Consider the following 12,544-nt stretch of genomic DNA (forward strand, 5'->3'; position numbering starts at 1 on the left):
CGGGCAGGCTTCGACCTTCTTGGATGGCGTCCGGATGTCACGAGCGCAGAGTCCGATTCTTGACCGGGCCGCTCAGTCTAGCGCCCGGTCGACCGGGCCATGGGCCGAGAGCGGCCGGTCGAAACCGGGCTGGTGACCGGACGCAGATGGAGGGCTCGCCTTCTTTCTTGGAACTCGCCGGATGGCACCGGTTCTGGGTCGGTTGGTGACCAGGGCTGTCCGGTGCAGGGCAGTCCGACCGGATCTGTGACCGGCCAGGCTCTGAAAAACTAGCTGATTTTTCGTCGAATTGGGGGGTCTCCCGTTGCCTTTTGTTCCATTGCTATACCATCATACCTCTTTGGCTAATACCTAAAAGTCATCTTGTAGGCATGTATTAGACCAAATACTCTAGCACGGTGTCACAGATACCAAAATAATGGATAAGGGTAAAATACCCTTACACAATTGCCCACCGAGCTTGGAGCACACCAAATCCGCGCTCCACATCTTTCCTGCAAGCCTCTTGCATCTTGGGAAACCTCCTCGTCTTCTCAGAGTTTGGATTACGGACAGTCTTCACCAGTGTGGCCCAGTCAGGGTAGATGCCATTAGCAAGATAATATGGCTTGTCATATTCATTTTCATTGATCTCATAGCTCAGCGGGGGAGCTTTGCCTTGCATGAGCCGGTTGAAAACCGGTGATCGGTGAAACACATTGATATCATTGTTGGAACCGGCCATGCCAAAGAATGAATGCCAAATCCAAATGGATGGTTCTTCCACTCCCAGTGCATGCAATCTATGTTGCCAATTATTCCTGGGAACCCTCTAGACTCGTTGATAGACAACAGCCGCCTTGTATTCTCAACAGTAGGCTCCCTACAGTAATATTGTCCAAACACGGAAATCACGGCTCGGCAAAACCGGTACATGGACTCAAGGCAAGTGCTCTCACCCATTCGAAGATACTCATCGAATATATCAGCAGCCATTCCATATGATAGCATGCGAATAGCGGTGGAGCATTTTTGGTAGGAGGTGAAGCCTAGCGCACCTGTTGCATCGGGCCTGCATTGGAAGTAGGGGTCGTAGTCTCTGACGCCCCAGAGAATGACCAAGAACAGATCGGATTGGACTCCTCGTCGGAAGAGGAGTCAACGACCTCAGCGTGGAACTTCTGCAGCATCTGCCACATGTCCATCTGCGTGGGTAGGAAATGTGGATCAATGGCCGCGCACAATTGCGCCGAAAACAGGAGAAGAAACCTACTGGCGCAATTGACCGAACAGGTCGTGGGCGGCACGGAAGGGCGGCGCAACCAGCAACGTTTGGCCCTAAAACAGCCGGCAGGTACTCGCCGGACCCAATCCCGAGTACGATCCTGCTCTCCCGCGCGGCGACAACCGATCCGGACGGTGAGTACTGCGCCACTGCGGTGGACGGCGGCGGCTGGGGTTGGGGTGGTGGCGTCGCACTAGGGCAGCAAAGAAGGGGAAAAGAAGCAAATCGAAGCAGTCGATTTCGCTGTCCCTGACCTGCGAGACCGGGTAGGAAAAGGAGGACGCTCGACGCGACTGCGCAGCGTCCACGGTTTCGTCGCCACAGACGACCCGATTACTTTGCGTCGTCTCGTGGAGCAGGGCCCAAACGCATTTCCAATCACACCAAACGAACGCTGCCTCGCGCCGCTGGAGATGCCCTCAGGACATCTCCAGCGGCGCGACGCAAACGGACGTTGAGCGACCGTTTGCGTCCGCTTTGACTGAAAATGCGTCTGGCACCCTCTCCAGCGGCGCGACGCAAAGTGACCGGGGCGTCCGCAGAGACGCAAACCTGGCCCAAATATGCGTCAGGTTTGCGTCTCCGCGGTCGCGGCTAGCGTCCGCTCGCTTCCCCATGGGCCCTCATGGCAGCGACCCAGGTTTGATCGGCCTCGAATTCACAACGCGCGCCGGTGTGGCAACCGCGGCGATCAACCGCCGCAATGGAGCGTCGAACCGCCGCGGAAGAGCAACCGCCGGCCTCTTCGTTATACGCGCCGCCGTTAATCCCCGCACAATATAACCCCCGCGTCTACAATACTTCAAGTTCAACCGCTTCCTTCTTCTTCCTCTTCTTTTTCTTCTTCTCCAACACCGGCACGCCATGAGCGACTACACGCTGCCGTCCGACTCGGAGAGCGTGGGCAAGTCGCCTGGATTTCTGCATTGGTGGGAATCCCCTGCGACGCCAAGCGATCCGGGCTCCACGCCCAACGATCCTGCCTCCACGCCGAGTGAGGAGGAGGAGGACGGAGGCGGCAATGGCAGCGAAGGCCAGGAGGAGGACGGAGGCGGCGCTTCCAGCGACGCCGAGGACGAGGAGGAGGGCCAGGAGGAGGAGGATGACTCCGACACCAAGTTCGCCCGGTTAGAGGCGCAGGAGGCGGCGGACGACAAGGCGGCAAGGAAGAAGTCCAGGGCGCTAGCGCTAGCGCGGGCGGCGGCCGACGACGACGACGAAGACGCCATTTCTTCCAGTTTCAACTCCTCGATGGGCGTGTCGTCGTCCAGCTCCGACGAGGAGGTGACAAGCAAGAGGCGCAGGAGTTTCGACGACGAGGCAGGGCCTTCTAATAAGAAGGCCAAAAAATAGTTTTAATTTATATGTTTTTAAATTTGTTCTTCTTTGTATGTTAAATATGTTTGAATCTATTCGATTGAAGTATCCGGTGAATTGTTTAGGCTATAATTTATTTGATTGGAGCAACATGACATCATTGAGTACTACTTTTTCGCGTTTAAACTTGCTCATTCAATGAAAAGAAGTAGCACCAAAAAATACACTTGCATGTCCAAAATGCGTCGGACCGCTGGAGGAAGCCCCCGACGCAAACGGACATTTCGCCCCGGGCGATCATTTTGGCGTCCACCAGGTGACGCAAACGGACGTCAGCGGACATTTTAGACGTCCGAAATGCGTCGCGCGGAGATGCCCTCACAGCGTTGCCGGAGAGAGGCGGACATTTCCGCCGCCGCCCCTGACGGTGGCTGCCATTGTCGGCACGGGCCCGGCTCGTCAATTTGCAGCATCCGCGTCACTTTTCAGAATTCTGGACTTCCAGCACCGTGCTTCCACGCGGCACACGGTTTTGCCGACGGTGCTTACACGCGTCCACGAACAACTAAAGCCCAATCTGGATCGCCTTTCTCCTCCAAATAAACTGAAGTGAATCCTCTCTTCCTCAGCTCATCCACTGCCACTGCCAGCGAGCCCAAAAAAGGCCAACAAGGACGACTTCCAGAAGCCGTCCACCTAAAATCCACCTGTATTGTATTGCCCTCATCTCCCCCATTTCTTCCTCGAGATCGCGGCTCTCCTCGCCCGCCTTCTCCCCCTCCCGACCCAACCCACCACCTGTCCCACGCACCGACGACACAGCGGCCATGATCCAGCTGCTCTTCTCGCTGCTGGCCGCCGAGGCGGCGCTGGTGGTCGTGCTGCTCTTCCGCACGCCCGCGCGCCGCCTGGCGCTGCTCGCCGTCGACCGCAGCAAGCGCGGCCGCGGGCCCATAATGGCCAGGACCGTCGCGGCCACCATGCTCATCGTGCTCGGCTCCAGCGCCTACAGCATCGCCAAGATCCGCCGCCGCGAGGGCGAGTTCGCGCAGCTCACGCCCACCGACCAGGTGCTAGCCAGCCGCCACCTCCTCGAGGCCTCTCTCATGGGTACGCTATATATCATCTGCGCCTTCTCTATCCTCCGTGGGGAATCTGGCGGGCATGCCTCTTTTGGGTAAACTCACATGGGTTAGCAAATTAGGCCAAAAAACAGTTTATGGTCATTTGTTCTGCAAAAACGCTAGAGCATAGAGGATCTCTGTGGTAATTAAGAAATTTATTTGCAGATAGAATCTTCTACCGATATGACAATTCTGCGTGTTGGTTAACGATCCTGTTCAATTTAGACTGCCTAACAGTACTGATGAATAAATCTATAATTTGAAAAGAAGTTGGAATTTTACTTGTGCTGCGAATGTCCGTCCGCAATAAATTGTTCTTCTTCACGGAACAATGTTGGAATTTATTAAAACACTTCTTGTGGGCTTGACTTGGACATTGTGAATGCCACATGCCAATCAACTTTGATCTAAACGGATTAAATGTATGCTTCGGTTTTGAAGCTCATGCACATTCCTGTTTCTTTTTTAAGATTCTCCTGTCAAGATTCAGTATAGAATTAAAATATAGACGCTTCTGTTTCTATTAATATCGTCTCCTATCGATATATTTGCCGGTGGCCATTTTCTTGGAAGTTACCTTTTGTTGTTAACAACCTTGTTCATCACAATATTTATCACAGCAATTTCATGTCGCGAAGTCTAAGTAATCGATAGTCATTGGTTCATAATGGTTCTTACTTTCGTGCATAGTGCAAGCACATAATTAACTGGAATCAACTTTCTGGGCGTTATTGGTTCGCGAGACAGTGATATAAATACTACTGTAGTAGTATCGCAAAAGTGAGCGTCATATATTTTTCCATATTTTAATAACAAGTATTTTCTCCATTTCAACATTCCCACTAACATTGTGACACCTATCATGCAATAAAATGATGGGTTTAATACACTAACCAGTCATTCCCCACATACCATCACACAAATAATGTAGTGTGCTTAGTTGTTCAAATATGCTCTCAATTATCTTTTCTCCTATAAAGATGACGACCAGTAGTGGCGGTCCATTCACCTTTTGTTTGTTTATTCAGTGGGGTTTGGATGAGTATTGTGCCGACCTCGCATCCACTCCTCTTTATTTTGGCACAACACTCCCCGGTGACTGTTCATCATTAGGTTTTTACTATCTGGTGATGGTGCAGACACAAAATGTTAATCTTTCCTTCAAATGCCATCTTCTGCTTCTTTTTTTTCACTTTTCATATTCTACCCTCCATGTGTCTTTGTTAATCTTTCAACCGTCTCGAGTTGTAGTTTCATGCATTATACCATCAAATTAGTGGCAGCAGGGGAAGAAGTTTCAGTGTATTTAGTCAGACTTATACTGATTTGAATGCAGTCACCGCTGCAGGTTTACCCTTATTATGAGGACTGCTTTTGTTGTTTGAATGCTAGATTTGTTACAAAGTAGAGGCCATTGTATAAGGCATGATATTGTGTTTCAAAAGCTTGGCTACTAAAGCGCTTAGTATCTCTTGCAAGGAACCGGTATTAATAGGTCTGTTATGCTTCCTAACAATTGTTCGTTTTATGTTCATCATACTGAAGTCAAATGTATCCTTTACAAAATGAGTTGTATATTTGTCTGTATAATGAATAGTGTTTCAGATAATTGCATAGTGTCTAGGAAGATTTATCTTTGAGTTTGATTGTATCTTTCTGTGTTTGTTGTTTTGCAGCATACTCTCTGTTTCTGGGATTAGTTATTGATCGACTACATCACTATATCAGGGAATTAAGGACGATGAAGAAAAACATGGAGGCTGTGACAAAGCAGAGCCGGGTCTTGGAAGAAGCAAAACTCGGAGGCACCGAGGAAATACAAGGATATCAGAAAAAGATCGACAGTTTGACTGAAGAGGTGCAACTGCTCAAACAGCAGTCAGTTTCTAAAACAGAGGAACTGAAAACTGCAGAGAGAAATACCTTGGCTTTACGGAAACAGTCTGAAGGTCTGCTTACCGAGTATGAGCGTCTAATTTCTGAGAATGAGGAATTGAGAAAGAAACTGCAAACGGTGGAAGTCCGCTTGTCCAATTCTGATAGCAAGAAGAATACATAAGGGGAGTGTACAATTTTACCTGTCAAACTTCTGCTAGTGTGAATTCTGGTCCTCCTGTGTTATTATTCCCTAGTGCTTATACAGTACTTACGATGTACTCTCATGTCATTACTAGGTCCTGGGCATATAACTATATCTGTTGTTTGTAATATTTGAGTGAATATCACGAGAGCACAAGTCAAGTCTTGACTCATAGTTCCAGGGAATATAAACTACTATTGTAGTCTTGTTTGTAATATTTGAGTGAATGTCGGCTTGCAGTGTTGGAGTCGTAGGCGGTGGCGGAGCCCTAAGACTTTCAGGATCCGGTGTCATTCAAGGTAATCTCTATTGATTTGGTTTGGTGGTGGAGTCGAGATAGATTGTGTTAAATCTCAGTGAACTTTGAAAACGTAACTTGTACTTTGTAAAAAAGTGGTAATTTGCGCAACCAACAATTGCACTTTGTCAACTTTCCGTATTAATTAGATTGGGACATAAGAATAGTTGACTGAGACGGAGAAGTAGTTGAATTTTTTTTTTTTCACTCGTATTGCTTTACAAGAAGGTTATTTGTCAGTGGCAACTAAAAGGTGATGTTAGCGTTGTTCTTTGGTCATACAGCAAGTGAATCAAGTCATCTGATTCCTCTTACGTACCGTCATCAATTCAGATGAAGTTTGTAGACTTGTATATTATAGATATAAACTCCTTTCGTTAAGAAACGGGGTACTCAAATTGTTAGATGAGTCATGCGTGTTGCTTAAAAGCCTGTAGTGGTAGGTAAGAGAAGGACCCTTCACCTAGGCTACCAGCAATCACTGATGTCTCCCCCTTGTGATGTGATACAGTTATTGGGAACAAGGATGTCGAAGCCACTGAGCGTCCACTCTGCCTCGGCACTCTTGCTAACATATATCTCGGTGCCGACATCGAGCGACGGCCACCGCCTCCTCGCCGGCGGTGTCTCCGGATCCTGCAGCCATCGAGAACCATGCATCATTTTCCTTTGTCAGTTGCAACTTGCAAACAGAAATCTGTATGGAAGACAGTCAAAGTCATGGCAGCAGAGGAGATGATAATTGGTGCACACTAACCTGATAGAAGTATAGTGCGTGGGACAATGCCCCAACGTCGAGCTCCCAGGCCCTGGGGTCGCCGATCCAGCCTTGCCCCTTGGCCGTGGGGTACCCGAACTCGCCCCACACCGGGTGCGGTATGATCTGCAGGATCTCCTGCGGCTGCGGGTTGCTGTAGGGGTCGCAGTACGTCGTGGGCTGCTCGGCGTGCGCGGCGTTCCCCGGCGAGCAGTAGACGTGGTAGGCGGCGTAGGGGAACCGCGCGGCGTCGGTGCGGGGCACGCGGGTGCCGTTGCGGAAGGTGTGCCACGGCGGGCATTGGTCCTTGCGCGCCGGAGTGCACCACGCCGGCGTCTCCGGGTTGATGATCATCTCGCTGTAGCGCGTGACGTCGGTGGTGGTGTCGCCGTCGCACGGGGAGCCGTCATTCTTCCAGCAGCTGCCCATGTCCATCAGGTAAAACTGGCTGTTGGGTCCCCCGCCTTGCTTCACCTCCAGGGTGAGCCTCACCTTGAAGTCTGGTGATTCCGGAACCTGACGGACAACAAACTTTCAGTCACATGGGTACATAACAGACTTCTCGAAAGAGAGCCACATCCATCATGTTGTTGAGGACAACTTTGAATTTGAAAAGCAAAGAAACATCAAAAAAGATCTTATCCGCCCCTACCAAGCCGCATCCTTTTCGGAATAGTAGAATTGAAGAATTTTGGAAAGAAGAGAAGAGGAGGGTCTTTTAATACAATGATGATTGTATAGTGGGGCATGTTATTTTGTGACAAATCGCATAGATATGCTCATGAATTGGGATGCCCTGATGTGTGGTTTTTGTTACAGATTGTGCCTAACAAAGTTTACTATGCAGGAGAGTAGTTATTTTGGACAATTTGTTACATCTCTGAATCAATGTACACTTGTACAGCGACTCAACGACGCAATTTCAAGCCTAAATGCGTCTACGCAATGTGCAAGAGTACTAGTGAGATCGCTCTCAGAGAATGGTGCACGACTCGATTGGATAGGCTCATCCAAACTGTTCTGGTTGCTGCCCTTTGTTCTTTTCTTTCGGATCAAGATCCAAGGACAGCCTTTTGTACCGAGTGTGATTATTTTTGTGAATCCATTTCATATAAGTCTATAATTTCTTCAGATACCAAGATGTAAAAAAAAAAAACAGGTCTGGATGTGACAGCAGTACTACGAATAATAGCAGCAAAATCGAATCAGCACTTACTATCTTTGTCATGCCTCTGGTGTCGTAGTGGTAGCCGCCGGAGAAGCCTCTGGTGGCGTCGGAGCGCAGGTAGAGCATGAGCCACGGGTACTTGGGCGACGTCCGCAGCCTGTGATGGAACACCCATCCGGCGCCGGCACCGCCCGTCGCCGCCGCTATCTGCTTCTCCCACTCCACCGAGTAGTAGGACACGTCGCTCCTCCCAAGATCCGCGGTATCCAGCTCGTAGGTGCCGAACATCCCGCCGCGCAGCCACCGGCCGGTTTCGTCCAGCGCGGTGCGGTTGTGGAACACCAGCGGCTGGTTCATGCACCCCGTGCCGCCGGGGCAGGGGAACCGGGAGGGCTGCGCGAACGGGCGCGTCGGGCGGCCGTTCTCGGGGCAGATGGCGGCCGTGGTGTCCAGGTTGCCGTTCTTGAGCATGACCATCCAGAACTGCCACGGCACCGGGCTGTCGGGCACCTGGCACCGGTCGCCCAGGTAGAGCTCCTTGGCCGCGGCGTAGCGGTCGACGTCGGTGACGGTGGAGTTTGCCGGCGTGCCCGGGAACGGGTCGCCGGCGCGGAGGCTGTTGTCGGCGTCGGTCACGCGGTGCACCACCTTGTACACCGGCTCGCCCTGCTCGCCGTCGGTACCCACTGCACAGCAAAACCGATGACCGACACCATTTTTATCCAGCTTTGGAATGTGCAATCAGGAAGTAATTCTAAATCCGTTCAAGAATACGGGAATGCGAGGTAGCAATGTGGAAGTTTCTATTACCGATGTCGAAGCAGTCGGCGCCGCGGGGGCTGCCCATGCCGGGGGCCTCCTGGCCGACCTCGTTGCAAAAGTTCCAGGCTTCCCAGGCCACGCGGAGGCCGTCGCGACGCATGCCGGGGTCGCCGACCGCCGACACGTAGCCAGCGCCATGCGTCCGGATGGCCTCCGCTGCCGAGCTGTAGGAGAGGAAGACAATGAGGAGGAGCAGGGGGTTGGCTGACGCAGAATCAGCCACTCGCACAGCCATTGGGGAAAGCGGTCGATGGACAGCAGGAGCCGACGCGAAAGGTAATGAACAATCGAGGAGAAGATGACAATGGTTGGTGGGTGGGTGCCTCGGTGGGCATGAACAGCAATGCGCGTTAGACAAAAAGAGCTCGGTGTTAAAGCAAGTGTAGTGCAGTGGAGAAGATGCTCCGTCACGGGCTACAGCTCTATCCATTTTTACCTTGACGTTGAATTGCAGATGAGGAAGAGATGCGCCGCCTTCGGTATACACCGGTATTTCTGTTACTTATATGTGCTTGTCCGTCTTTTTAGTTGCTTGTGTGCATTATGCATTGACTGCAGGGATGTGTAAAACAGCGATTTTTTTTTAAATAATACGAATTAATTATTTAATTCCAGAACTAGCACGCGTTTTCAAATTTTTCCAAAAGTATGACTCGGTCGGCTTGGAGCAGCCCGATCGGTCAGCAGCAAACCGACTGGGCGTCGGCTGCTGTGGTGGAGCAGAGTGTCAGCCTCGTTGGTCGATAGCAGACCAACTGGATTGCTACAAACCAACTGGACTATACCCGATTGATTGTATGGATTTATTTTCTTCGCACGACACGCTTAGGAGAGTAGTTCATACATAAAGTGCTTAGGAGAGTAGTTCATACATAAAGTCTGATACATAATGCATACATAAATATCTGATACATAGATACATAAATATCTGAGATTATGGACGGCGTCTGGGGTTTCGTGGGGGCGGCGTAGCACGGGGTGTCCAACCGAACCTGTCCGGAGCCTTGGTTATGCGAGCAGGGATCCAGGAACCGGACTCGGGGTCGTACTGTGTATCCTGTGTGGGCTCTGGTGGAGGAGTCTGCATACCGACATAGTTCTGCTGCGTGCTGTAATACTCCATGTGCTCAGGATCCTGATCACTAGCTCCCCATGAAGGATTGGACGCAGTGTGATGCGTGTATCCTGTGCCACGAAACATAAGTGATGTCAAACTAAGTGGAGTATAGTTTATATGGAACACAATATATAGAATACTACATACCCTGTGTGTATCCTGCTCCTCCCATGAAAGGGGCTTGCTGCTGCTGCCACTGGTCGAAAGCGACTAGCTGGCGATGGTCTTGCAAGTCGTCGAAGGAAGGAGTGTGATGCTGCTGCCACGACGAACCTCTGCACAGTCGGGAGGTGGTGGTGCAGGTGTCGCCGTCGGCGTGATACGAGGCCGTGATCCGTGTTCTTTGGCGTGCGATAGTCGTCGACGGAAGGAGTGTGCTGCTGCCACGACGAACCTCTGCCCGACCAGGAGGCGGTGGTCTGGGTGTCACGGTCGGTGTGAGATGTGGTGTCGGCTGTCTTCTTGTGTGGAGGGTCGCGGTGGAAGGAGGTGGTCTTGAACGACGTCGGAACTACGGCTGCACGTGATAGCCGAGTAGATCCCGCGTAGCTTGTCCTCGAGTCGTCTCAACCATGACACATGTTGGTCACGCTGAGAAGAGGTGCCTTTGGACACTTGACGTGTGTACCGAGCGACTTCATCTGTAAGTCTGCGATCAGTGACCACTGAAAAATGATGGTAGCATATAAATCGTAGAACCCTATAGATAAAAGACAAGTATGATGGTGGAATAGAAAGTTATACGTACCGCATGCTGTCGACTACCGGCTGTGGACTGAATCGGGTACATATCGTGCATAGACGCAGGTGGCGCCTCAGCTGGATCAGTCGGCTGGATGAGGCGCACTCGCGTGGCTGCAGTGTACCTCTGCAGATATGCGTCAAACTCCTGTGGGTCAAACTGCTCATCGTTCGGCCAGACGTGTGTTGTCGCGCCATCCCACTCAGCAACATACGAGCCAACGCGCTGAAGCCACCATGTCGAGGAGTGGCTAGTACCCTTCCTGTTGTACCTGCAGAAAATAATTGTGTCGGTTAGCCGAACCATGATGAACAATCTTAAACTTAGCGATGCTCAGAACTTACTTGTGGACGTAGGCAGGGAGAGGCGCTATCGGTGGTGGAGGATCGACCAGCTGCCGAGAGCCGAACTGCCTCATGATCCTCTGCTGGGACATTATCTCAACGGACACATCGAAGATGATCTTCAACTGTGTCATCCAGTACGCACAATCTCTATAACAGAGGTTAGAGATCCCGCCGGGGTACCTTGCATGCACGGCGGCGGCCATATAGGGCTGCCAGATCACTGCCAGAAACTCAGTCTGGCCCGCACGAGTTCCCTCAAAACGTTCAGGCATTTCTTCATCCCAACGCACTGGTTCTGCCAGCGGGCCTATGGGCTGACCCGCCAACGGTAGGCCCAGTAAGAAAGACACGTCCTGGAGAGTAGGGGCCATCTCTCCCCATCGAAAGTGGAACGTGTGTGTCTCGGGCCTCCACCGATCCACCAGGCTGGTAAGTAGGGAGTGGTCCTGCTGAAGGCGCTTGATCGGTGTGCCTACTCGCTCACCGATGACCTCTGACCTAGTGGCCTCAACCAACCGTGCAAAAGGTAGAAGTCCAGCCCACTTCAACCTACAAATTCATATAAGAATCCAATTAGTATGTGCCATTACTTCAAATTGAATATACCAAATAAATCGCACAAACCTCTAAACCCAACCGGGGTGTATCTGCCAATTTTGATTACCCCCGCGTGTCACCATTGGTGACAAGCTATTAGGGTTGGCCTCTAGCTTGGCCGCACGGTGCGCCCGCTCAATGTCCCTATTGAGCAATGATCTTCCTGCCATTTCTGTAAACAACAAAACATTCGTTATTACTCATTACAAATGATAACATAGTTGCAAAACCAAAATGACATAATACGGATATAAATTATTGTAACGTACATGACCATAATAAAATTGCAAAGTAGTTCCATACTTATTACAAATTCATTGTTCAATACATAAAGGTACAGTACGATAGGTTCACATTTAAAATTGCAAAGTAGTTTCGTACTTATTACAAATTCATTGTTCAGTACATAAAGTTGCAACAAAGTTGCGAACTAGTTTCTTCCCCTCCCGCGACGTCCCCTTGTGCCTCGCTGCCCCCTTCCTGCTGGGCCAGTGCCGAAGGTTGTACAATTACTGTCCCAATGGCCAAATTGATTGCATAGGAAACATTGTCTCGTTGGCCCTCCAGCTTCAGATTCATCCATATCATTCCGGATGCGCCGCGATGGCCGTCTACCGATGCCTGTCCTCAGTAGCGTTGGGTTTGGGATATATCGCCTTTCACCAGGGTTTACAGTGTTGAAATTTCCCATTGACCGAAATCCTTCCAGCTCACCGGTCCAGGTGTTGAGCACGGCCTCCTTAAGATAATACGGAGAGACGAACGAGATTTCCGACATCCCCAGGACACCACAAACAGCTAACACATGTGAGCAAGGAAGATGAAGCAACTTTGGTTTGTTGCATGTGCACTCGCAAGTTGGCCTTTCTTCATTGCCAATTTTCACATCATGCGTTCGCTGCGGATTCCCA

The 12,544-nt window shown here is 50.8% G+C and overlaps 2 protein-coding genes across 2 annotated transcripts; one reads left to right on the forward strand and one right to left on the reverse strand.

The window, feature by feature from the left end:
- Positions 1-3,203: 3,203 nt before the first annotated feature.
- Positions 3,204-6,000, forward strand: LOC127297349 (uncharacterized). The gene is made up of 2 exons (XM_051327660.2): positions 3,204-3,691; positions 5,382-6,000. The coding sequence occupies exons 1-2, from the start codon at positions 3,409-3,411 to the stop codon at positions 5,762-5,764; spliced, it is 666 nt and encodes a 221-aa protein (XP_051183620.1). The 5' UTR covers positions 3,204-3,408; the 3' UTR covers positions 5,765-6,000.
- A 438-nt stretch (positions 6,001-6,438) lies between these two features.
- On the reverse strand, positions 6,439-9,203 carry LOC127297339 (uncharacterized). Its single transcript, XM_051327653.2, has 4 exons — positions 8,819-9,203; positions 8,057-8,694; positions 6,841-7,356; positions 6,439-6,719 (listed from the first exon to the last, which is right to left on the reverse strand). Exons 1-4 carry the CDS (start codon positions 9,063-9,065, stop codon positions 6,552-6,554), a joined length of 1,569 nt encoding a protein of 522 aa, XP_051183613.1. The 5' UTR covers positions 9,066-9,203; the 3' UTR covers positions 6,439-6,551.
- Between the last annotated feature and the right edge of the window lie 3,341 nt (positions 9,204-12,544).

The sequence above is a fragment of the Lolium perenne genome, chromosome 1 (genome assembly GCF_019359855.2).
Source record: "Lolium perenne isolate Kyuss_39 chromosome 1, Kyuss_2.0, whole genome shotgun sequence".
NCBI classification, from domain to species: domain Eukaryota; kingdom Viridiplantae; phylum Streptophyta; class Magnoliopsida; order Poales; family Poaceae; genus Lolium; species Lolium perenne.